Source organism: Dasypus novemcinctus, chromosome 8 (genome assembly GCF_030445035.2).
Source record: "Dasypus novemcinctus isolate mDasNov1 chromosome 8, mDasNov1.1.hap2, whole genome shotgun sequence".
Lineage (NCBI taxonomy): Eukaryota > Metazoa > Chordata > Mammalia > Cingulata > Dasypodidae > Dasypus > Dasypus novemcinctus.
Window position 1 is genome coordinate 78,014,395 of NC_080680.1, and position 22,212 is coordinate 78,036,606.

Below are 22,212 nucleotides of genomic sequence, written 5' to 3' on the forward strand. Positions count from 1 at the left end.
ATGTCTTTAATGATTTGAGATTTTGCAAAACTTCCTCAGGTCCCAGTGAAAGTTTTTGGTTCTGTTGAATGCAGTATTTTATTTTATGAGTATTATTTCTAATATTGTGTTAAGCATTTTATTTTTCCGTATTAAATATGTGATTTTAAGATTTGATAATTTCTTTCTTAAATATTTTTTTCGGATAACATATATACAACATAATATTTCCCACTTTAATCACTTTCAAGTATACAAGTTGGTGGTGTTAATTACACTTACAATGTTAGATACGTTTTTATAATGTTGCATTTTTTCTGAAGTTGATTTTATATGGAAGTAGTCCTGAGAAAGAAGGAAAAGGAAAGCATCATTAAGTAGATCTGCAGCATTTCAATTTAGTTTCTACTCTTCTGGTCTGCATTTATTATGTCAGACAAGGTATATTTGAATAAGATTGATTTTTTTTTTTTAATAAAGAAGCTGAATGTTTCATTATTATTAAAAGTTTTTTATTTTGCTACAAGGCTGTTGCTTCAGTGTTATGAGAACACCACCACCATATATGGAATATTATAAAACTAAGATAGTATTGTTCTTCCTCTGACACTATACAACTCACAGACAATTATCTCTACTCCCAGGTACTTCCAATGAAAATATCAAGTATTTTGACCCAAATCCAGGAATGGATGTAAACAATAGTTTCAATGTTATATAAGGCTGAAACTAACAGTATTACTCTTGAATTACATAATTTTTATAAGTAGTTTTTAATTTCAGATAATTTCATGAATTCTGAGTATAATTAGATTCTAGCCTAAATCACAGGGTGTTGTGAAAAAGATGGATATTGTATATATCTGCAATCATTAGAAAGTTAAGGAGTATTTGCTTTCAATAGCACAGTTGCAATAACTAGTTTGTTTTTTCATTGATAATACTATTTTAAATCTCTACTGCTAATTTAAAACAACTTGCTGGATTAAGTTTATTACAGGTTTATTTAGAGGTTCCATTTTAATTCTCAGACTTTATGTATTTCTCATATGCGTCTTCACTCATTAGTTCATCAAGTTCTGAAAGCCAGCCATCTCTATAACAAGATTCGTTGACAAGTCCTGGATTTTCTGCAAGAGCTTCACTGATTTCTGTTACTTCTCCTGATAGAGGAGAATAGAATTCATTAGCAGCTTTCACATTTTCCAAAGCACGAAAATGTTGTTTGTTCAATTTTGTCCCAGTTTTGGGAAGACTGCAATAAACAACATCTCCCAAAACTTTCTGTGCAAAGTTGCTGATTCCCACCATTCCAATACCACTTTCTGTTGTCATTCATTTGTGTTTGTGAATTTCTGCACTGAGATCAGAAGGGGAGGGTATGCAGCTGGTGCCTGCTCACAGTCTCCAGGGCCACAATAGGCATGTGTGTGTGTGTCAAGACTGCACAGGCTGTATGACCTTGCAGACAGAGGTCCACATGCTCCTTGCTGTGTCGCCCACATTTGCAGGGGTGCAGTGACTCAGGTCCCTGGATCCTAGATTGCTCTTTTTTTTTTCAAGATTGATTTTAATGGGATAAAGTTTCATTATAGACTGAAAAATGTAAAGTAACAATTTTCAAAATTGTCAGAAAAAAAGTATGTAAAGTTAATGAAAATTATCATAAGTTCTTATTAGAACCTCGATACATATTAATGCCTCAGAAGCATAGCTCCTTAAAAATAATGCAGTTATTATTGACTCAGGAAATAAAAGAACCTATTATTTCTTGAATCCATAGGAAAATCTGTAGATGTTAGATTTGGTTTCTCTATCTAGCAAATAAAAGTTTCTCTATCTGGCAAATAAAAGTTATTTGAAACTTTTTACTCAGCATGAATACTCCAACATGACTACTTCAAATTCAGCAGTAGGAGAATATAAATTATAAAGGATTTTATTTCATTGTACCAATTTTCAAATTTCTTTTTAGCAGCTGGGATTTTTTCTCCCGGTACTTTATGTGGACCCTAATATTAAAAGCATCAAATCAACCTCAGCGGGAAGCAGAGACGCAAGCAGCTGTGGTGTTCAGGGACTGTGGTAGAGGCATAACTTATCCAGGCAGAGGAAGTGAGGATGACGTCTACGGCTGTCCAGGCTAGTGTTGGTTATTTGTAGCCTGTGAAGATGGTGTTACTAACGATGATTGCCCAAGTGACGGATGGGCTCCCGCTGGCCGTCTCAATGCAGGAGGACAGACAGTCTGGCCAAGACCTTCAAAAGTACCAGAATCAGGCTAAGCAACTCTTTTGAAAGTTGAATGAACAGTCCCCTACTAGATGTACCCTGGAAGGAGGAGCCATGACTTTTCACTACATTATTGAGCAGTGGGTGTGTTACTTGGTTGTATTGAAGCTGTCTTCCCTGAGAAGTTGGCTTTTGCCTGCCTAGAAGATTTGCACTCAGAGTTTGATGAACAGCATGGGAAGAAGGTGCCCACCGTTTCTAGATCTTACTCCTTATATTGAGTTTGATACCTACATTCAGAAAACTAAAAAGCTTTACATTGACAGCCGAGCTCAATGGAGAAACCTAGGCTCCATCAACACTGAATTGCAAGATGTACAGAGGATCATGGTGGCCAATACTGAAGAAATGTTACAAAGGGAGAAACACTCTCAGCATTGGATTCAAAGGCTAGCAATTTGTCCAGTCTGTCCAAGAAATACTGCCAGGATGCAAAGTACTTGAACATGCGTTCCACTTAATGCCAAACTTGGAGCATTAGCTGTATTTTTCATCATGTTAATAGTGTATGTGTGATTATGGTGGCTGTGAACTAGTGAATCCAGTCACTAGAAGGGATAATCTAGAACCCAACAGGTGTATGTTTTCAGGAAGCTGAGCACAGGGATGTGTATTAGAAGCAAAATGGAGCTTCTGCCTCTAAAGACCTTGCAAGAAAAGTCATTTCCTGAAAATGAAAGGTCACACCTCATTTAATGAAGCTTAACCCTATGTAGAAACTCTCTGGGGGACATGGGTGCTAAGCCATGGATGTTATTAGGGATCAGTAGATTGTTTTATTTTGTTTTTTCCCTCCCATTGTTTTACATTTTTTAAATAGCACTGGCTGGGAATTCTCATTCTCTAGTGAATCCATCAGTGAGATTTGGTTTAACCAGCTTGTACTAGCAACACTCTGAATTCCTTCAGAGAATGCAGTCCTACGGAAAGTTTTTGACTCGAATCAACATTCCTTTTGTTGGTGACATTTTGTGATTTTCTATAATCTGAGTTTTGATGCCCTTTCAAACAAAACTCCTGTATGTGAAGGTTGATTGCTATGCTGCACAGATCTTATCTATTGGCCCCTGTAGGAAGTTAGCTCTTGTTGTTTTCCTTTTGTGATATTTTGCTTATTGCACATTTGCTTTAGGGTTAGATGAATTATTTTAAGATGCCTTGAAATTATATTATAACACTCCTTAATTAAGAAACTAAATTCATTCATTTATTCCTTAAACAAAAGATTAGTTTGGGACAGTCTTTATTTTTCAGCATCTGGTTTATATTAATAGAGTATAGCATATGGATGGCCGGAGGTCCCTGGGTTAAGGAGAAGAAAAGTCCAGCTCATAACTATAGCTTTGTCCTGCCCTTTCGTTACTTTCCCCACTATTGTTTTTCTCTTCCATAATTTGCTAACATCTTAAAAAGTTCCCTGTGCCCAGTAGTTTGATACCCTGTAAACTTCTTCCAGAATATTCTTAAATCTCAAAATAGAAAATGTTTATCTGTGTAGTGAATTAAAAGTTTTTGCAGAGCAACTACTCCAACTACTACATACATTTATCTTAGAAAGTCTCTGAAAACTCCTCATTCCTGTTTCAGTTTATATAAATTCTTTGAGAATGTTCTAGAGATAATTGATTTACAGTGGCTTCTGTTAATAAACGTACCTATCCGTTTTTCCCTTTTTTGCTCAGGGATGGTGGGCATTTCCTTTTACCTTTTGAGGTAGACCTTTTTTAAATGGGGAGAATAGACCTTTTAAATATTTTCACGAGGGTCTACAATGTAACATGTAACTCTTACACATACTACAAATACTTCTTAAAATTATACAGGAAAATGAGCCAAATTCTTATATCTCACCATATTTGGTAAGCAATTTTCTAACTTTGGGATCATTAAAACTACTCTTTATTCCTGGTAGAGACACAAGATACAAAGAAATGCTTTTTATTCTTGATAATTTACAAAACTAAAACAAAAAAATTTTTTTTCACTTTGGACCTAAATCTGCCAATTGGAGTTTTGTGCATGAAATATGAAGTTACTTTTTAGAGAGTATAAGTGCTTTTAAGTCCCTGAAAGACTTGTCCCTAAGTAATGATGTTGGTAATAAAAGCCTTTGAGAGGCTGACAACTTTAGTGGCACCATAGCATTTGGTACTTCTTTTGAAGTGGAGAGTGGCAGCTCATTGTTGAGAGCTGCATGCTGCAACCTGGTGGTCAGCAATGAAATAAATACTTCTAGAATGTTAAAAAAAAAAAAAATCCAATCCAGGCTTCTCTGTGCCACTTCCTCCAGCTTAGGCTTCCATGCCTTATCACAGCTCCAGAGTACCCCAGGAAGCCTCAAGATCCAGACTGAGAACCCTGGCCTTATAGACTAGATGGTATTCTCTTAATTTAGGAGGCCGGTTCACTCTAATGCGGTTGTGGTATATGCTGCAGAGGTACCATGACATATTAACAGAGTCTAAGAAGCCGTTTTTGTTCCTTCCTGTGAGAAACATCTTAAGTGGATCTTAGAACTTCTGTATATATCATGTTCATTTTTATATCAGGACTTAATCAGAATTGTAATTAACAGCATTTTTTGTTTGTTTTCTTTACATTATTTGGAATATTGTAAGAACCCATACAAGCTAACTAATGTTTTTGCTTTTGAAATTGTCTCAAGTATGCTACTGTGGCAGCACCCCCCGAGATGTGTTATGTGGAACAGATGTAGGAAAGTCTGATGGATTTGGAGACTTCAGCTGTTTAAAAATATGTGGCAAGTAAGGTTTTACCTTTTTTTTCTCAGTTATAATCAAGTTGTATTTTATGCAACAATTATATAATTGTTTTTGTACTTAACAGGGACTTAAAATGTGGGAACCATCTGTGCTCTCAAGTGTGCCACCCTCAGCCTTGCCAGCTGTGCCCACGGCTCCCCCAGTTGGTACGCTGTTGCCCTTGTGGCCAGACTCCTCTTAGTCAGTTGCTAGAATATGGAAGCAGTGGTCGGAAAACATGCATGGATCCTGTCCCCTCGTGTGGAAAAGTATGCGGCAAGCCTCTGCCTTGTGGTTCCTTAGGTAACTAGTAGATTTTAAATTGGCTTTAAAAATATTAATGGAGATGTTCAGCAGCAATTATTACTTAAGCAAAGTAAAGTGTTAAATAACAGTACAATGTAACAGGTTTCTCTAAATAGTATAGTAAAATTTATCTAGGCATTTTTTTGTCCTCCTCAAAATGTAGTTGTGAAAATGGCACATTCACCCAAGTGATCTCTTTCTGATTCAGGTATTTTATTGTAACTCTGGCCAGTTATGGTAAGATACTATTACAGGAGGTGGAAGTTGGGGAGTGGGATTTCACTTAATAGCATACACTAGTATTAAACCATATGTCCTCTTACTAATTTAGTGTTCAGCAATGGTTTAAAAGCATTTTTGTATAATAGAACATGTTAAAATAACTGGGTGAGAAGCCAGTGTGGCTTGGTGGTGAGGTCCAGGTTCAATCCCTGGCCTTGGTACCTTAAAAAAAACAACTGTGGGTGAAATGTTTAAGAATTAAATGTCTAGGTATAGTAAGTCTTAAGCTATTTGGACCACTCAAGGAATATCATTCTCTATAGCTAAGTTTTCAATCTAGCTAAGACTAACACCTCTTATACACCATTTTGGTTGGACATTTTTCTAAAATGTACATTCTTTTACTTCCTGAAGCAAATGTTATTGAAGATAATTTCTCTCTCTTTGTTGACCTAGAGTCAACATTTGCATGAACCTGTATTTTCCCCACTTTGAATGGTCTTGTCTGCTTGTAAAAGTGTTGTTTTGTTTTTTTTGATTGATGCTTTTAGTATGCCTGTGTGCCTGCCTTTGGTGACTTCCTCTTACCTTTTTTGATATGTGGCTTCTGTTTATTATAGAAACCAGAAAAAGTTTGTTGGAATTAGCTACAAAGAAATAGTTTAAGTTTCTAACTGGGACTTTCTGAGGCAGTTCTTGGGTAATATACTTGTATAGCCCTGCAGTGACATGCCACCTTCTCTCCTGAGTGAGTGTTCAAAGGCTGTGTGTTTAGAAGGATGTTTTTGGGCAACTGAGTCTGAATAAGAGAGATAATTCTATAACTAACCCCAGCATCTTCTTAGATAAAACAAAAATTTGGGTTAGTTTTGGTTTCCATTTTTATCAAAATGAGAAAATGATTTCACATTTCTTCCAACTATTAGCAGAAGCCAGTATAAGCACCCTACTCAATCCTGTTTCTCAGTCTGACTTTAAACTTATGTGGGGAGGAAAATTTCTCTCTTCTCATATTTTAATACATGTTTCAGCTACAGTAGGAAAACCGTTGCCTATTAGTTCCCTATATCTCCTATGAAAATGTGTTCCACATAGTGCTGTGGTATGGAAACTAAATTACTTCTAAATCAAGAAGGATGACAAGCTCTTTTCTTTTTAGAAAGCACATGGATCATATTGTCAGTATTTGGTGTCTAAGACTGGAAATCCTATCCTGAGGCTAAGATACCTTGTTGGCAATGAGAGAAAGAAGAAATGTGAAGTGGGTAATGTGAGGGGACTTGAGAATAGGAAATTAGCAACTGTTAGTGTGAAGAGGCCTTGATGTGGGGCAAGGCCACCTCCAGGGATTAGAGTGTAACCTCTGAACCTCACCAGATTTTTAACTATACAAAACTTTAAGAACTAAGCTGAGTTAGACTGAGAAACTCAAAGACAAGTCCATGGCCAGTAGTAGCAATGCTTCTCAGGTTTGTTAAGCCTTGGTTTATCTATAGAAGACTTGTTTAGTTCTTTTAGTATGCTATCCAATAGGAAATTTCCATTCCAGAGCTATAGCTTCGGTACAAGAGACTATGGGTTTGGTCCATGAGAAATTCCATGGACCCACTCCCAGCAAAACTAGAAAAGCTGGGCAAAACTATTTTAAAAACAACCATTTAAAGTCTATGGAGGGAAGCGGACTTGGCCCAATGGATAGGGCGGCCACCTACCACATGGGAGGTCTGCAGTTCAAATCCGGGGCCTCCTTAACCTGTGTGGAGCTGGCCCATGCGCAGTGCTGATGCGTGCAAGGAGTCCATGCCACACAGGGGTGTCCCCCACGTAGGGGAGCCCTACGCTCAAGGAGTGCACCCCATAAGGAGAGCCACCCAGCACAAAAGAAACTTCAGCATGCCCAGGAATGGTGCCGCACACATGGAGAGCTGACACAACAAGATGAGGCAACAAAGAGAAACACAGATTCCTGGTGCCGCTGATAAGGATAGAAGTGGTAACAGAAGAACACACAGTGAATGGATACAGAGAGCAGACAACTGGGGGGGAGGGGAGAGAAATAAATAAATAAAGTCTATGGAAATTGTTCAAAGTGCACATCAGATGAAGAAATATTTATTGAGGAAAATCTACTAAATCTTGATGAGAACAGTGAGGGTCTGTGGCATTTGAGCCACTCTTCGTTACTGTCCTCTCCCCTCTCTCCCTACCCTCTTCATCTTAGTTTCACAGAAGCTCCACTCTGAGCAGGTATGGCCAAGAAGATGGCTCCCTTTATGCTCATTTCCCAATCCAGGGTTACCTTATTTCACTGGAGAGAGAGACTGCCAGCATTTCTCATCTCCAACTCCAAGTTGAAGAGGCTAAATTTCTTGTGAGTGTGGCTGAGCAGCCAGAGGCTCCCTTCCCCTACCTAGTTCCCACCCATAAGATGGAGGCTCTTCCCCAGGTATAGCAGGCCAAGAATACTGGCTCCAGTTGCTCTTGCCCCAACTCACTCACAGGGCAGAGGTTCCATTCTGAGAGATGCAGGCCAAGGAGACCAGAGGCTACCATCCCACCAGCAGCCAGAGTAGTGTTTCACAGCTCTTAGGAATAGGCAGTCCTTAAGAAAAGAAAGCTCCAGACTGTTCTTAAAAGGACCTGAGTTTCTTTGGAACAGAGTATAGGGAAATTCAGGCCTAAGGGCACTTTAGAAAACAATAGCTCCTCTTAATTAAAAGCAATAAGCTAAGCCATCTACCAGCTAGTTTATCAGAGAGAACCAAAGACAGAGATAGCTAAAACAGCACTCTTGTGGTCAGAACAAACCTCAAAGTTTTGTCACAAAAACTATCACTTCCCAAATTTAATTGAATCAGACAGTTGAACAATGTATCCCCAAGGGCATTGTTGAAAACTGTAGGGCCTGTTTCAACAGGAGCCTAAAGGCTGAATGTAATTCCAAATGAGGCAGACATTTTAACAGAGAGATCAGGGAAAGAGGCAAAGAGCCCTTCTAAAACCACTGTCCTCCCAGGGTGAATTTGCACACCCCCAAGACACCCTCTGAAGAGCTACACAAAAGGCTTCACATTGCAAGGGGAGTAGACTTCACTACAGTAGCCTGACCAAGTCACACACATATACAGAAATAAATAAGCAGTCAACAACAAAAACCCTGGAGAGTGGCAGGGAGGGAAAGCATATCCATAGTTGCTATAATATGTTATCTAAAATGTCCAGTTTATAAGAAAAGATTACAAGACATACCAAAAAACAGGAAAGCATGATTTTTACACAGAAGAAAACGTAGGCAACAGAAATTTGTGAGTGGGACCAAATATTAGATTTAACAAATAAAGATTCCAAAGTAGCCATTATAAATGTGCTCAAAGAACTAAAGAAAACCATGCTTAAAGTAAAAAAGTAAAGGAAGGTATGAAGACAGCGTCCCAAAATACAGAGAATATATCAGTAAAGAAATAGAAATTATAAAAAAGAACCAGATGGAAGTTCAGGAGTTCAGTGCAATAACCAAAATTAGAAATTCAGTAAAGTGGCCCATTAGTAGATTTGCACTAGCAGAAGAAAACATCAGTGAACTTGAAGATAGGAAAATAGAAATTCTATAATCCAAACAACAGAGAGAAAATAAAATGAAGAAGAATAATCAGCCTCAGAGAAGAGTGAGATACCTATGAGTATTCCAACATACATGTAATGAAAATACCAGAAGTAGAGGAGAAAGAGAAAGGAAGAGAAAAAATATTTGAAGAAATAATGACTGACAACTTACCAAATATGCTGAAAAACATTAATCTACATATCCAAGAAGATCAGCAACACCAAGTAGGATAAATGCGAAGAGATCCACACATATGTAGTGTGTATAACAATAATAACCCAAAAGAAGGGGAAGAAGAGGGAACAAAGCTACATAGGAGTAATATTTTTATATCTCACTGGAATTAAGTTAGTGTAAATCTGAGGTAGATTCTGATAAATTAAGATATATATAGTAAACTCTAGAGCAACCACTAAGAAGAAAACTTTTTTAAAAGGTGAAAAATCATTAAAGGAATTAAAATGTTACTCAAAAAAATCACTTAATGCAAAAAAGAAAGCAGTAAAGGAGGACTTGGAATATATAGGAGACAAAAAATAAAATGGCACTAATCCAACTATATCAGTAATAACATTAAATACAAATTAGAAACTCATTCAAAAGGAGATTGTCAGACTGGATTGAAAAACAAGATCTAACTATGTGCTGTTTTCAGGAGTCAAAGATACAAAAAGGTTGAAAGTGCAAGGATAGAAAAAAATATACATTGTGCAAACAGCAAACATAAGGAGGAGACTATGGGTGATCCTTGAGGGATCCTTGCAAGAAGAATTGTCCTAAATCTACTTTAGCAGCATTCATGGTAGGCCAGCTGTCACCAGAGGTTCACTATTTGAGTCAGTGAGATTATGGCTCATGGTTTTTGATTATTGCTAATTCCCAGGTGAGTTTCAGAGTCAAGAACACTTCAATAAATTCATCCAGACCTACAATTTGAAGGAAACCCAAGTCTAACCTGGAGGCTTTAGGCCTAAATAATATTCTAAGAAAGAGTCAGAAGATCTGTTCTTTGACTTAGCCAAAGCATCGTACACTCCAACGCATATCCCATTTACTAATATTGGACTCTGCCCTTGTTGGAAAAGGCCCAGCCTACTGGATGAAGGAAAGGGAAGGGAAGAGGCATTGACTGCATCCTTTTTCCCTCATCTGATTCTGGAGTTAACAGTAGAGGTGGAAGATCGGTGTGGCTAGTGAATCTGAAAGTACATCTGAAAATGAGTAGTTACAATTTTCATCCCCAGCTCTTTTCGTTTTTATTAAAGATTTCATTCATACCTGTGAAAAGCTCTGCCATGAAGGGGACTGTGGACCGTGCTCTCGCACATCAGTTATTTCCTGCCGATGCTCTTTCAAAACAAAGGTAAATCCTAAACAGTGCTGGAGTTGTCACCACCAATGCCTTTGAAATTGGTAATTATGGGAGGGGAAGAATCACTCACTTTGCAGCATGGTTAAAATAGTTTCTCAGTGTATGTTCTTTGGAAAAATAACCTCAATTTTATTCCTGTCATACTATGTATGACACATGATTCAGCCAATGTATATGGAAACCTACTATGGACCAGTTGTAAGATAGATTTTGGGGACGTGCAACACTCAAGCCTCAGAGGCCAAGAGTGGCGACAAGGCAAATATGTAGAGAGCTTTATCAAATCCAGGTATGATAATGCTAGATGCCTTGAAAGAAGCATAATATTGGAAACGGATGTGGCTCCAAGCAGTTGAGCGCCCACCTCCCACACAGGAGGTTCCGGGTTCGGTTCCCAGTGCCTCCTGAAAAAAACAAACAAAAAGAAAACAAGCAAAAAAATCAACTCAGGGAAGCTGATGCGGCTGAGCACTGGCTTCCCACATACAAAGTCCCAGGTCATTCCCCAGCCCCCAGTACCTCCAAAAAAAAGGGCATATCACTGCATTGTCAGTTTTTACTTATTTCCCTGGGCAGTTTTGACTGGACTTTGTTTATAAAAGAGGCATCTTGCAATTTGCACTTAGGCCATACTGCCCATTCCTAAGTCTTTAGCTAGAAAAGGCAGGAAGCCTTCTGCTATGGAAGTCTCTGGTTAATCCATTCTGTGAAACATGCTGATTATTGATCTGTCCTGCTGCCTGACCTACTTCTGGTCATTTCAGTCCATATTAGCCCCTGTCCCAGCAGAACACAGGCTGGGATGGAGATGGAATACCAAGCAGTTAATACTCCTTGTTAAAGTCTGATGAAAACTTCAAAGGGGAAGGAAATTGTAAATAAAAGGAGTTAAAAGTATTAATGTAGACTAAAGTTTGCATCAGCTTTTCTTTATCTGTACTTTTTAAAAAGGCTTTTCTTTTATGTTAGAAAAAAATGAAATGAAGGTAAACACATAACTGGAGGAGGCCCTTCTAGGCTTATTAAGGGGTGGGAGCTAAGGGAATCCCTGAAGGTAGGAGGGGGGACTTCGCATGCTGACGCTGAGAGATGTACTCCTGGCCCTGGGGTGGGATGGGAAGCCTTCTTTCCCTAAAGGCTTTGTCACACAGAGTGGTTATATCTAGGAAAATATAGGCTCCCTCTGGGCAGCGGCTGACTGGCATATGGTTCTGAGGATATAGCCCAGAAGTTAGGAGCTAGCTTACTAGGTAAGCTTCAGAACAGAAGAAAAACTGTAAAAGCAATGCAATATACATGTGGCAAAACTTGTGTAAACATGTGGGGTTTTGTTTTTATTTTTTGGGAAAAATCACAGTATTCATGGTGGTAGAGGAGTTTTTGGATGTCAAGTTTAGGACCACTTAATATTTCATAAATACCAGATTGAAGATGGAGATTCTGTGTTTTAGTGATCACAACATTAGTAATGCACGGAGGGGTTCTTTTTTTTTATTTTAAGATTTATTTTATTTATTACCCTCTGCCCCCTGCTTGCCATGGTCTGCTCTCTGTGTCCATTCGCTATGCATTCTTCTGTCTGCCTGTCTCCTTCTGTTGTGTCTTGCTGTGCTAGCTCTCTGTGGTGCAGGCCAACTTGCCTTCACCAGGAGGCCCCAGGAATTGAACCCAGGGCTTCCCATATAGTAAACAGGAGCCCAATCACTTGAGCCACATCTGCTTCCCCTTTTTTTTTCCCCAAGAATTTTTATTTTTCTATCTTATCTCCTCCCTCTCCCCCATTTTTATTAGTGCTCTCTGTCTACTCTCTGTATCCATTTGCTGTGTTTTCTTCCATGTCTGCTTGTCTTTTTCTTCTCGTCTTTCTGTTTAGGAGGCACGGGAAACCAATCTTGGGACCTCCAATGTGGGAGAGAGTCACTCAATTGCTTGTTCCACTTCATCTCCCTGGTCTGCTGTGTCTGTCACTGTCTCTCCTCTGTGTCTCCTTTTGTTGTGTGATCTTGCTGCACCAGCTCTCCACAGCGCAAGCCAACTTGCCTTCACCCTGGGAATCAAGCCCTGGGCCTCCCATGTGGCAAATGGAAGCCCAGTTGCCTGAGCCACATCTGCTTCCCCAGAGGGGTATTCTTGTGACCAAGAATTATCAGCACAGGTGGAACATGTAAAATAGAAATGGCTGCTGTCAATTGCTTCTTTCTTTTTTCTCCTAAAGAATCCCTTCTCTGTACTTTCTTGCTTCTAATTCGTGCTCTGTCATCATTTCCTCTGTGGTAGACCCCAGGCAGTAACTCTGTTCTTGAAAGCTATATGTTAACTGGATTTCTGCAAATAAAAGTCTTATTTTAAAATTACTGGAGGAACCCATTATCAGAGTGAATTATGTTAAACATTTTGACAAAGTAGAAAATCTCTTTAGAATACTAATAATTACCACCTCATTGTTTAGTTAGATTTTTTTCATGAGTATGAATTTTTCATGAAATGTGTTTTGTAATGGAATGCGATTTTCCACAGAATGTATAGATAAATAAAATTTATTTCTTTAAACTTCACATGTTGTTTTCATTTAATCACTTTGGTGGGAGTTTTTGAGAAGTGTATGCTCTATCTTGCTACCTCTTTTACAGGGACTATTGTATAAGTTTTCATTGGAAATTTTTGTTTATTACAGAGATTTCTGAGAGCTCTGTCTTTGTCCATACTTGTAGATAGCACTCAAGCCCAGAATTTCTTCTGTGCAATGCAGTATCTGCATTGACTGGAGCTCTCAGGTAGTTCCATGACTCACTTTTGCTGTAGAGAGTGTAGAGGAAACTTTCATATCATTGATCCCAACTGACTCATTAATTTACCTAAAACATATCTTTCCTAGCCAAGAAACTTTACTGTTTTAGGCTTCTTCACTTCTCTTGTCAATTCTAGTAGCTTTTTCACCCCTCTCCCACCCCAGGGTTATTTTCACTAAAAATGTTTTTCATCATTTTCCCAGTTTCTGAATCCATGGCAGCTTGTAGATGACATCAGAGCCAAATTCAGATGTGCGTGCTGGACAGCCAGCCAGATTTAATTCACCCAAAGTGACTGACTCGTTCCCCCCCTACCAGTTCCACATTCAGAATCACATCTCAGCAAAATTACATATGATGGAACTTTGGGGCCACTCACACATAATTAAAACCACAGTATTAAAACTTTGAATGCCAAAGATCTGCTGTATTCCATTTGGCTACAGTTCAGTGATGTTGTCAGGAGCTCTTGAGTATGTATTGCTCTTTTCTCCTCATTAAATGGCACCAGACTGTTACATATTTTCAATTCTTCTATCTGCTTTTTATGACCTTTTCTGTCTGCATCCTTGTCAGGCATTTACTTCTTTTTGCTTTCAGGGTAGTTGTTTACTTGTAGCAGCCCTGCTGTCTCCATTCAGATTTTATAATTCCTAATCTGCTGTGAGTATGGAGACCAGACCATACAGATTGTTCAAATTCTGTTTGCATGAGAAGTCTGTAAGCTTGGGGCTTACTGTGAATAAAGCACATTAGCGTAGGGACTGGGCTAACCCATGTCTAGGTAGGTGAAGTTGGTGAATAAATGACCACCAGAGAAGTAAAAGAATATTTGGCATATGCATGTTACATTTAGCATTATACTGTGGGGTTGTGTTGTTTGATTTATTTCTAAAGTAGTTATTGTTTCTTTTTCTTTTTTCCATAGGAGCTTCCATGTACCAGTCTCAAAAGTGAAGGTATGACTGGGAAGGGGCAAGAGGGAACTTTGGGGTTAGGGTAATGTTCTATATCTTTTTCAGGGGATTGGGTTATGCATTTGTCAAAATTCACTGAAGGTACATTTAAGATTTGCATTTCACTGTATATAAGTTTTATCTCAAAAGAAAAAACCATAAATTGGATTCTGCTTGACTATATACATGGGGAATATTTAGACAAAGTATAGTGATGTCTGCAATTTACTTTGAAATGCATCCAAAAAATGCTATATAGATATATTGATAGATAGATAGAAGCATGGATAGATATGTGAAAAAACAAATAGAGTAAAATGTTAATAATAGAGTCTAGGTAGTGGATATATGAGTGATCACTATAAAATTGTTTCAGCTTTTCTGCATGTTTGAAAACTTTCATAATAAAATGTTGGGGGGGATAAATGAAGATAAATAAGAACCAATGACGCAGACGTTTTACACACTGGCTCTGCTTGGTCCCCTTAGTCTTGATTGTATACCCAGGTACCTGAAACAGGGATTCAACTAAATAGCCTTCTTAACCTTGAAGCGTAAAATATTGTTTCTTCCTTTGTCCTTAATCTTGATTTCCAGCTCTATTTCTGTTCTCTCCCTGTTTTCTTAGCCATGACATAGTCTTTTATTTAAACCAACTTAAAACCTCTTTGGCAAAATGAGAGAGGATAAGTGTGCACAAAATAAAAGTACTTATTCTGGTCAGGAAGAAAGCTGTATCAGTTAGGATGCTTCTGGCAGCAGATAACAGAAACTCTAGGTAAAGTGACTTCAGCAACAGCAAAAGTGACTTGACAAAACTGGAAGTCTGGAGGCAGAACAAGTCAGGGTTAGTTCATTTCAAGCTCAGTGATGCCAGGACTCCAGTTCATCTTCTCTGTGATCTTCTTGGCTTTGCCCACATGGATATAATTTGGCTACAGCAACTCCACTTGTCAGGTCCTCACCAGATAACATCTAAAGAAAAGAAAGAGAGAATCTTCATCATCTGTCCCTTTTAAGAGCAAGGAAAACAGTACACTTTGTATTGCATCCTCCTGCTTAAACCAGTCACTAGCAACGGGGATGGAATTACCGTGATGGGATAGATTAGTCAACATGCACTCTCTGGGACTGAGGAGAACATGGGCACCTGCTTTCTGAACAAAATTCAGGTTCTCTTAGCTTGCACAAGGTGGGGAGTGGCCCTTTGGAAGGTAATTAGCAGTGTCTGCCTCAAATTTTTGGCTATTAAAAAAAATTGAAAAGTACAAAAGTAGTACATTTTTGAAGTAAAAGAAATATCTAAAACAAAAAGTAAAAAGTGAAAATATACCCTTATCCCATTTTTTTCCCTCCTAATTCCACTCCCCTGATGAAACCACTAACAATAGTTTCTTGTGTATGGTTCTACACCTTTTTCTGTCTTTTTTTTTTTTTTATTTTATTTATTTTTATTTATTTCTCTCCCCTTCCCCCCCACCCCGGTTGTCTGTTCTCTGTGTCTATTTGCTGCGTCTTCTTTGTCCACTTCTGTTGTTGTCATCGGCACGGGAATCTGTGTTTCTTTTTGTTGCATCATCTTGTTGTGTCAGCTCTCCATGTGTGCAGTGTCATTCCTGGGCAGGCTGCACTTTTTTTCGCACTGGGCGGCTCTCCTTACGGGGCGCACGCCTTGCGCGTGGGGCTCCCCTACGCGGGGGACACCCCTGCGTGGCACAGCACTCTTTGCACGCATCAGCACTGCGCATAGGCGAGCTCCACATGGGTCAAGGAGGCCCTGGGTTTGAACCACGGACCTTCCATGTGGTAGGTGGATGCCCTGACCACTGGGCCAAGTCCACCACCATTTTCTGTCTTCATACAGACATATACATATCCTATTGTAGTTTTGTTTTTTTTCCCTAAACTTCGGTTCATACTAAACATATTGTCTGCAACTTGGTCTTTTCCCTCAATAATTTATTAAGTACGTTTTTCTTGTCAGTGTGTTTATTTATAGATTTTCCTTCTTGCGGAGTATTCCATTGTGTAATGTACCGTAGTATAGTTCACCATTGCCTTTTTGGTGATTATTTAGGTTGTTTTCAGTTTTCCCTCATTACAAATAGTGCAGTAACCATCCTGTTCCACTTATTTTATGATGGAAAATTTTAATCATATGTGTAAGTATAATGAACCCTCACATACCTATAATCAACAGTTATCAACATTTTGCCTATCTTGTTTCATCCATCCTTCCCCTACTTTTGATTTTTGCTGAAGTATTTGAAAGCAAATCCCAGACATCATTTTACCCCCAAATACTTCAGTGTGTAGCCTACTTGTGTTTCCCTTTTTTAAAAATTGAGGCAAAATTCACATAACTTAGAATTAACCATTTTATAGAGTACAATTCATTGCATTTGATACTTTCACAGTGTTGTGCCACCATCATATCTCTCTAGTTCCAAAACATTTTTTTGTAAGATTTGTTTTTTATTTATTTCTCTCACCTTCCCCCCCCCCAGTTGTCTGCTCTCTGTGTCCATTCACTGTGTGTTCTTCTGTGACCACTTTTATCCTTATCAGCGGCACCAGGAATCTGTGTCTCTTTTTGTTGCATCATCTTGTTGTGTCAGCTCTCCATGTGTGCAGTGCCATTCCTGGGCAGGCTGCACTTTCTTTCACGCTGGGCGGCTCTCCTTAAGGGGCGCACTCCTTGCGTATGGGGCTCCCCTACGCGGGGCACACCCCTGCATGGCTCGGCACTCCTTGCGTGCATCAGCACTGCACATGGGCCAGCTCCACATGGGTCAAGGAGGCCCGGGGTTTGGACCATGGACCTCCCATGTGGTAGGCTGGCACCCTATCCATTGGGCCAAGTCCATGTCCCCCAAAACATTTTAATCACTCCAAAAGGATATCCATACCCACAAAGCAGTCACTCCTCATTCCCCCCGACCCCAGCCCCTGCCTACCACCAGTTTTTCTGTCTCTATGGATTTACCTTTTCTGAACATTTTAGGTATGTGAAATCAGACAATATTTGACCTTTAGTGTCTGGCTTTTTCACACAGCATATGTTTTTGAGGTTTATCCATGTTGTAATATGTATCAGTACTAAATTCATTTTTTTTTCTTTCTCTTCCCTTCTCCCCCACTCCCCCACACCATCCCATCCCTATTGTCTGCTCTCTGTGTCTGTTTGCTATGTGTTCTTCTGTATATGCTTACATTCTTGTCAGCGGCACTGGGAAACTGAGTCTCTTTTTTGTTGTGTCATCTTGCTGCATCAGCTCTCCATGTGTGCAGCGCCACTCCTGGGCAGGCTGCACATTTTTTGTGTGTGCACGGCAGCTCTCCTTGCAGGATGCACTCCTTGCATGTGGGTCTCCCCGACACGGGGGACACCCCAGCATGGTACGGCACTATTTGCACTCATCAGCACTGCACATAGGCCAGCTCACCACATGGGTCAGAAGGCCCTGGATTTGTACCACAGACTCCCACATGGTAGGCAGATGCTCTATCAGTTGAGCCAAATCCTCTTCCCTAAATTCATTTTTTATGGCTGAATAATATTTCATTGTAAGAATATACATTTTGTTTATGCATTCATCTGTTGATGGACAATTGGGTTGTTTTCACTTTTTAGCTATTGTGAATAGTGCTGCTATGAACATCTGTATATAAATTTTTGCTTGAATGCCTGTTTTCAATTCTTTGGGAGATATACCCAGAAGAGGAATTGCCAGGTCAGATGGTAATTCTATGTTTAATTTTCTGAGGAACTGCCAAACTGTGTTCCACAATGGCCATACCATTTTGTATTTCCACCACCAGTGTTCACAAGTTTCAGCTTCTCCACATCCTCATCAACACTGGTTATTTTACGTTTTTAAAATAGTCCTTCATGGGAAGTGGATTTGGTCCAATGGATAGGGCTTCCGCCTACTACGTGGGGGGTCCAAGGTTCAAACCCAGGGCCTCCTGACCTGTGTGATGAACTGGCCCACATGCAGTGCTGATGCACACAGGGAGTGCCACGTCACACAGAGGTGTCCCCTGTGTGGGGGAGCCCCACGGGCAAGGAGTGCACCCTGTGGGGAGAGCCACCCAGCACAAAAAAAGTGCAGCCTGCCTAGGAATGGTGCCACACATGTGGAGAGCTGACGCAGCAAGATGATGCAACAAAAACGAGACACAGATTCCGGGTGCTGCTGACAGAAATACAAGCAGACACAGAAGAAAACACAGCAAATGGACACAGAAAGCAGACAACTGGGGGGAGGGGGTGGGAGGGCGGGCAGGGAAGGGAAGAGAAATTTAAAAAATAATAATAAATCTAAAAGAAAAATAGCCCTTCTAGCGGATGTAAAGTGATATCTTGGGGTGGTTCTGATTTGCATTTCCCTGATGGCTAATGAGGTCAAGTGTTTTCAGGTGGTTATTGGCCATTTGTATATCATCTTTGGAGAAATGCCTACTCAAATCATTTTCCCAATTTTTATTTAGAATGGGCACACTGGTCTTCTGTAGGGGATTTTGTGCTGTCACAATACCCAGATTAGCCTTTTTCTTGTTGAGTTATAAGATTTCCTTATATAATCTGGATGCTAGACCCTTATCAGGGTTATGATTGGTAAATAATCTCCCATTCTGTAGGTTGTCGTCTTACTTTCTTGATAAGTGTCCTTTGTTGCATAAGTTCAATTTAATTTTGAAGTCTAATTTATCTAATTTTTCTTTTGTTGCTTGTGTTTTCAGTGTGTTAGCCCACTTTTCCAAGTTTATCTGGAGCTAGGATTCCTTAAAGTGGAATTACCACTGAGAATTTTCATAGATACATGTGTACTCCAAAAGTTTATGGTCCCATCCACTGAGTATGTCTTTTTCTCCACACCTTTACCCATACCAGATAGTAATCAGTCTATTTTTTTGTCAACCTGACAGGTGAAAATACCTTATTTTAATATGCGTTTTCTCCATCACTAATTTATATACATTATATTTGTATTTTTTCAGCCTGTTGTCATGCTGATATTTGTTGAATGAATGTTCATATCCTTTGCCTATTTTTTTTCCTTTCTTTTTAATTGGCTATAGTAGATGCTACATTTATGTGTGACAAGCGGTGTAACAAGAAACGATTGTGTGGACGGCATAAATGTAACGAGATATGCTGTGTGGTAAGTAGATCTGTTATTAGGCACAATCATAGACATTTCATCCAGAGCTGGGTTTCTGGAAGCCACAGCCATCAGGAATGCAGCCCAGACTTAGAAATCTTTGGGAGAGGCCTCTGAGCAGCAGTCTGAGATCTATCATAATCCCTCCTGTTCTTTGTATTTCTCAGTGATTTAGCAACTTTTTTTTTTTTCCAAAGATTTATTTCTTTCTCTCCCCTCCCCCCATTGTCTGCTCTCTGTGTCCACTCATTGTGTGTTCTGTTTCCGCTTGCACCCTCAGGGGCACCAGGAAACTGTATCTCTTTCTTGTTGCATCATCTTGCTGCGTCAGCTCTCCGTGTGTGTGGCGCCACTCCTGGGTGGGATGCACTTTTTTTCATGCAGGGCAGCTCTCCTTGCAGGGAGCACTCCTTGCGCGTGGGGTGCACCAACATGGGGGCGCCCCTGTGTGGCACGGCACTTCTTGCATGCGGCAGCTCTGCGCGTGGGCCAGCTCACCACATGGGTCAGGAGGCCCTGGGTTTCAAACCCTGGACCCTCCCATATGGTAGGCAGATGCTCATCAGTTGAGCCATGTTTGCTTCCCATAACAACTTTTTTTTTGTTTTGTCTTGTTTTGTTTTACTTTTGGTCTCATTATCAAAAATTTCAAACATATACCAAAGCAGAGAGAATAGTAAAATGAGTCCCCATATATCTAACACTCAGCTTCAGCAGTGATCAACTTGTGACTAATCTCCTTCTATCCATATCCCTACCTACTGGTTCTTTTGAAACTAATCCCAGACTTCATTTCATCCATAAATGTGGAGAGCTTGTTATTAATCTTGTTGTTTATGGAAAATATAAATGGAGACCATTTTATAAACAAATATAAATGTCTCTTCCCAGGATAAGGAGCACAAGTGTCCTTTAATTTGTGGGAGGAAACTCCGCTGTGGCCTTCATAGGTGTGAGGAACCCTGTCATCGTGGGAACTGCCAGACATGCTGGCAAGCCAGTGAGTGTCTCCACTGTATGCTTTATTATAAGGGTTTTCTAGAAATTGAGGCATAATATATTTTGAGAGATTGGTTTGCTTAGATTGCTATGAATTACTGAAGTAGGCCTTAGCATTTCAGATATGTTGAGCCTTGAAAAAAATAAAAAGTAATAGCTTGTGCTGTATTGTAGTCCTTGAATGTAGAAAACTTGGGATGTAAGCAGCGGTCCTGAGATCATTCATTAATGGTTCATTAATGGATTCCTCATCTGCTATATACCTCTTAAATTTTATTGACCCAAGTTTTAACCTCAGCAACTTCTTTCTCTATATTCTTCCATTAAAGCAGTAGTTCTCCAATTTACTGGTTTTAGGATACATTTACAATCTTAAAAATTATTGAGGACATCCAAAGACTTCTTTTTATGTGAGTTATATTCATCTGTATTTGCCGTGTTAGAATTTAAAGGTGAGAAGTTTAAAAAAAAATTTATTATTTTTGTTAATTTTTAAAAAACAATAATATTCCTATTGTGTTGAGATAAATAGTATCCTTTTTTGAAAAATAAGTATATTTTCAAAAACAAAAAAATTAGTGAGAAGTATATGCCTGGTTTAATAGAAGACAGCTGGATTCTCATATTTGTTTCTGCATTCAATCTATTGCAGTATAGTTGAGGTATATGAAAAAATTCTAGTCTTACACAGCTAATTAGAAAAGGGAAGTGTATGTTAAAAACCTTTTCAAATAGTTATGGATATTCTTCTTTAATACTACACCAAAACTCAACCTTATTTGAGAAGGGAGTTGAGTCACTGTTTTGGTTTTGATCTCTTTCATTAAAATTTAGTGGGGGACAGCAGATGTGGTTCAAGCAGTTGGGCTCTTGCCTCCCACACTGGAGGTCCCAGATTTAGTTCCTGGTGCCTTCTAAAGAGAAAACAGACTACAAGTAGACAACAAGCGCAAACAACAAGCAAACAGATGAGGGAGCTGTCTTAGGGGGAGGGGAAAATTCATTGCTCTTGGAACAGGCATAGCTCAGTAGTTGAGTGCCTGCTTCCCAGATATAAGGTCCCAGGTTCAATCCCCCCATATCTTCTTAAAAAAAATTTTTTTTCATTGGTCTTTCTTGCACTTCAAATGGATCTTTTACCCATGACCTTTGTCAGTCTACCTAGGCAACTACAGTCAGTTTTGACCCGCACAGCTTAGTTTGCTGCCCACACCTGCAGCTCCGTCTCCGCTCCTAGCAGGGGAGGAAGGGTCATGAAGGTTCATCAGTCTCTCTGGGCAACTACAGATGGTCTTGGCCTGCATGGCTTGGATTACTGTATATAGCTGCAGCTCTGTCCCTATACCTGGCAGGGGTGGAAGGTGGAAGAAGCTTCATTGGTTCCTGGGGCAATGCAGGCAGCATCAGCCTCCATAGCTTACAGTACCAGTTACATCCTCTGTTACTACTATACAAACAGTAAGGAAGAAGGGGCAAGAGAGCTCTAAACTAAAGGAAGAAACTACACCCAGAATAAATATATCTAGTAAGGCAGATGCCAAGGCACCAACAAAAAATTACAGTCCATACCATGAAACAGTATGATATAGTCCTGTCAAAGGAAAAAACTAAGACTCCAGATGACTTAAAGGAGTTGAGATAACTAATAATAGATATTCAGACAAAGCTCTTTAATAAATTCAGTAAGATGGCTAAAGAGATTAAGGATATTAAGAAGACACCAGGTGAACACAGAGAAGAATTTGAAAGCATATGTAGAAGAA

At 39.4% G+C, this 22,212-nt stretch overlaps 1 protein-coding gene and 1 pseudogene across 3 annotated transcripts in view; both read left to right on the forward strand.

Moving 5' to 3' along the window:
- NFX1 (nuclear transcription factor, X-box binding 1) overlaps window positions 1-22,212 on the forward strand; it is a 94,402-nt gene that overhangs the window by 41,302 nt on the left and 30,888 nt on the right. For 2 of the 3 annotated variants that reach the window (XM_058301982.2, XM_058301983.2), the window contains exons 8-13: window positions 4,937-5,036; window positions 5,119-5,336; window positions 10,431-10,528; window positions 14,255-14,285; window positions 19,371-19,450; window positions 20,342-20,450. In XM_058301982.2, the coding sequence (XP_058157965.1) occupies window positions 4,937-5,036; window positions 5,119-5,336; window positions 10,431-10,528; window positions 14,255-14,285; window positions 19,371-19,450; window positions 20,342-20,450 (636 nt within the window). Of the gene's footprint in view, window positions 1-4,936; window positions 5,037-5,118; window positions 5,337-10,430; window positions 10,529-14,254; window positions 14,286-19,367; window positions 19,451-20,341; window positions 20,451-22,212 lie in introns of all 3 variants that reach the window. The other variant, XM_058301981.2, reaches the window with a different exon arrangement.
- On the forward strand, window positions 1,970-4,527 carry LOC111760465 (vesicle-trafficking protein SEC22b pseudogene; annotated as a pseudogene).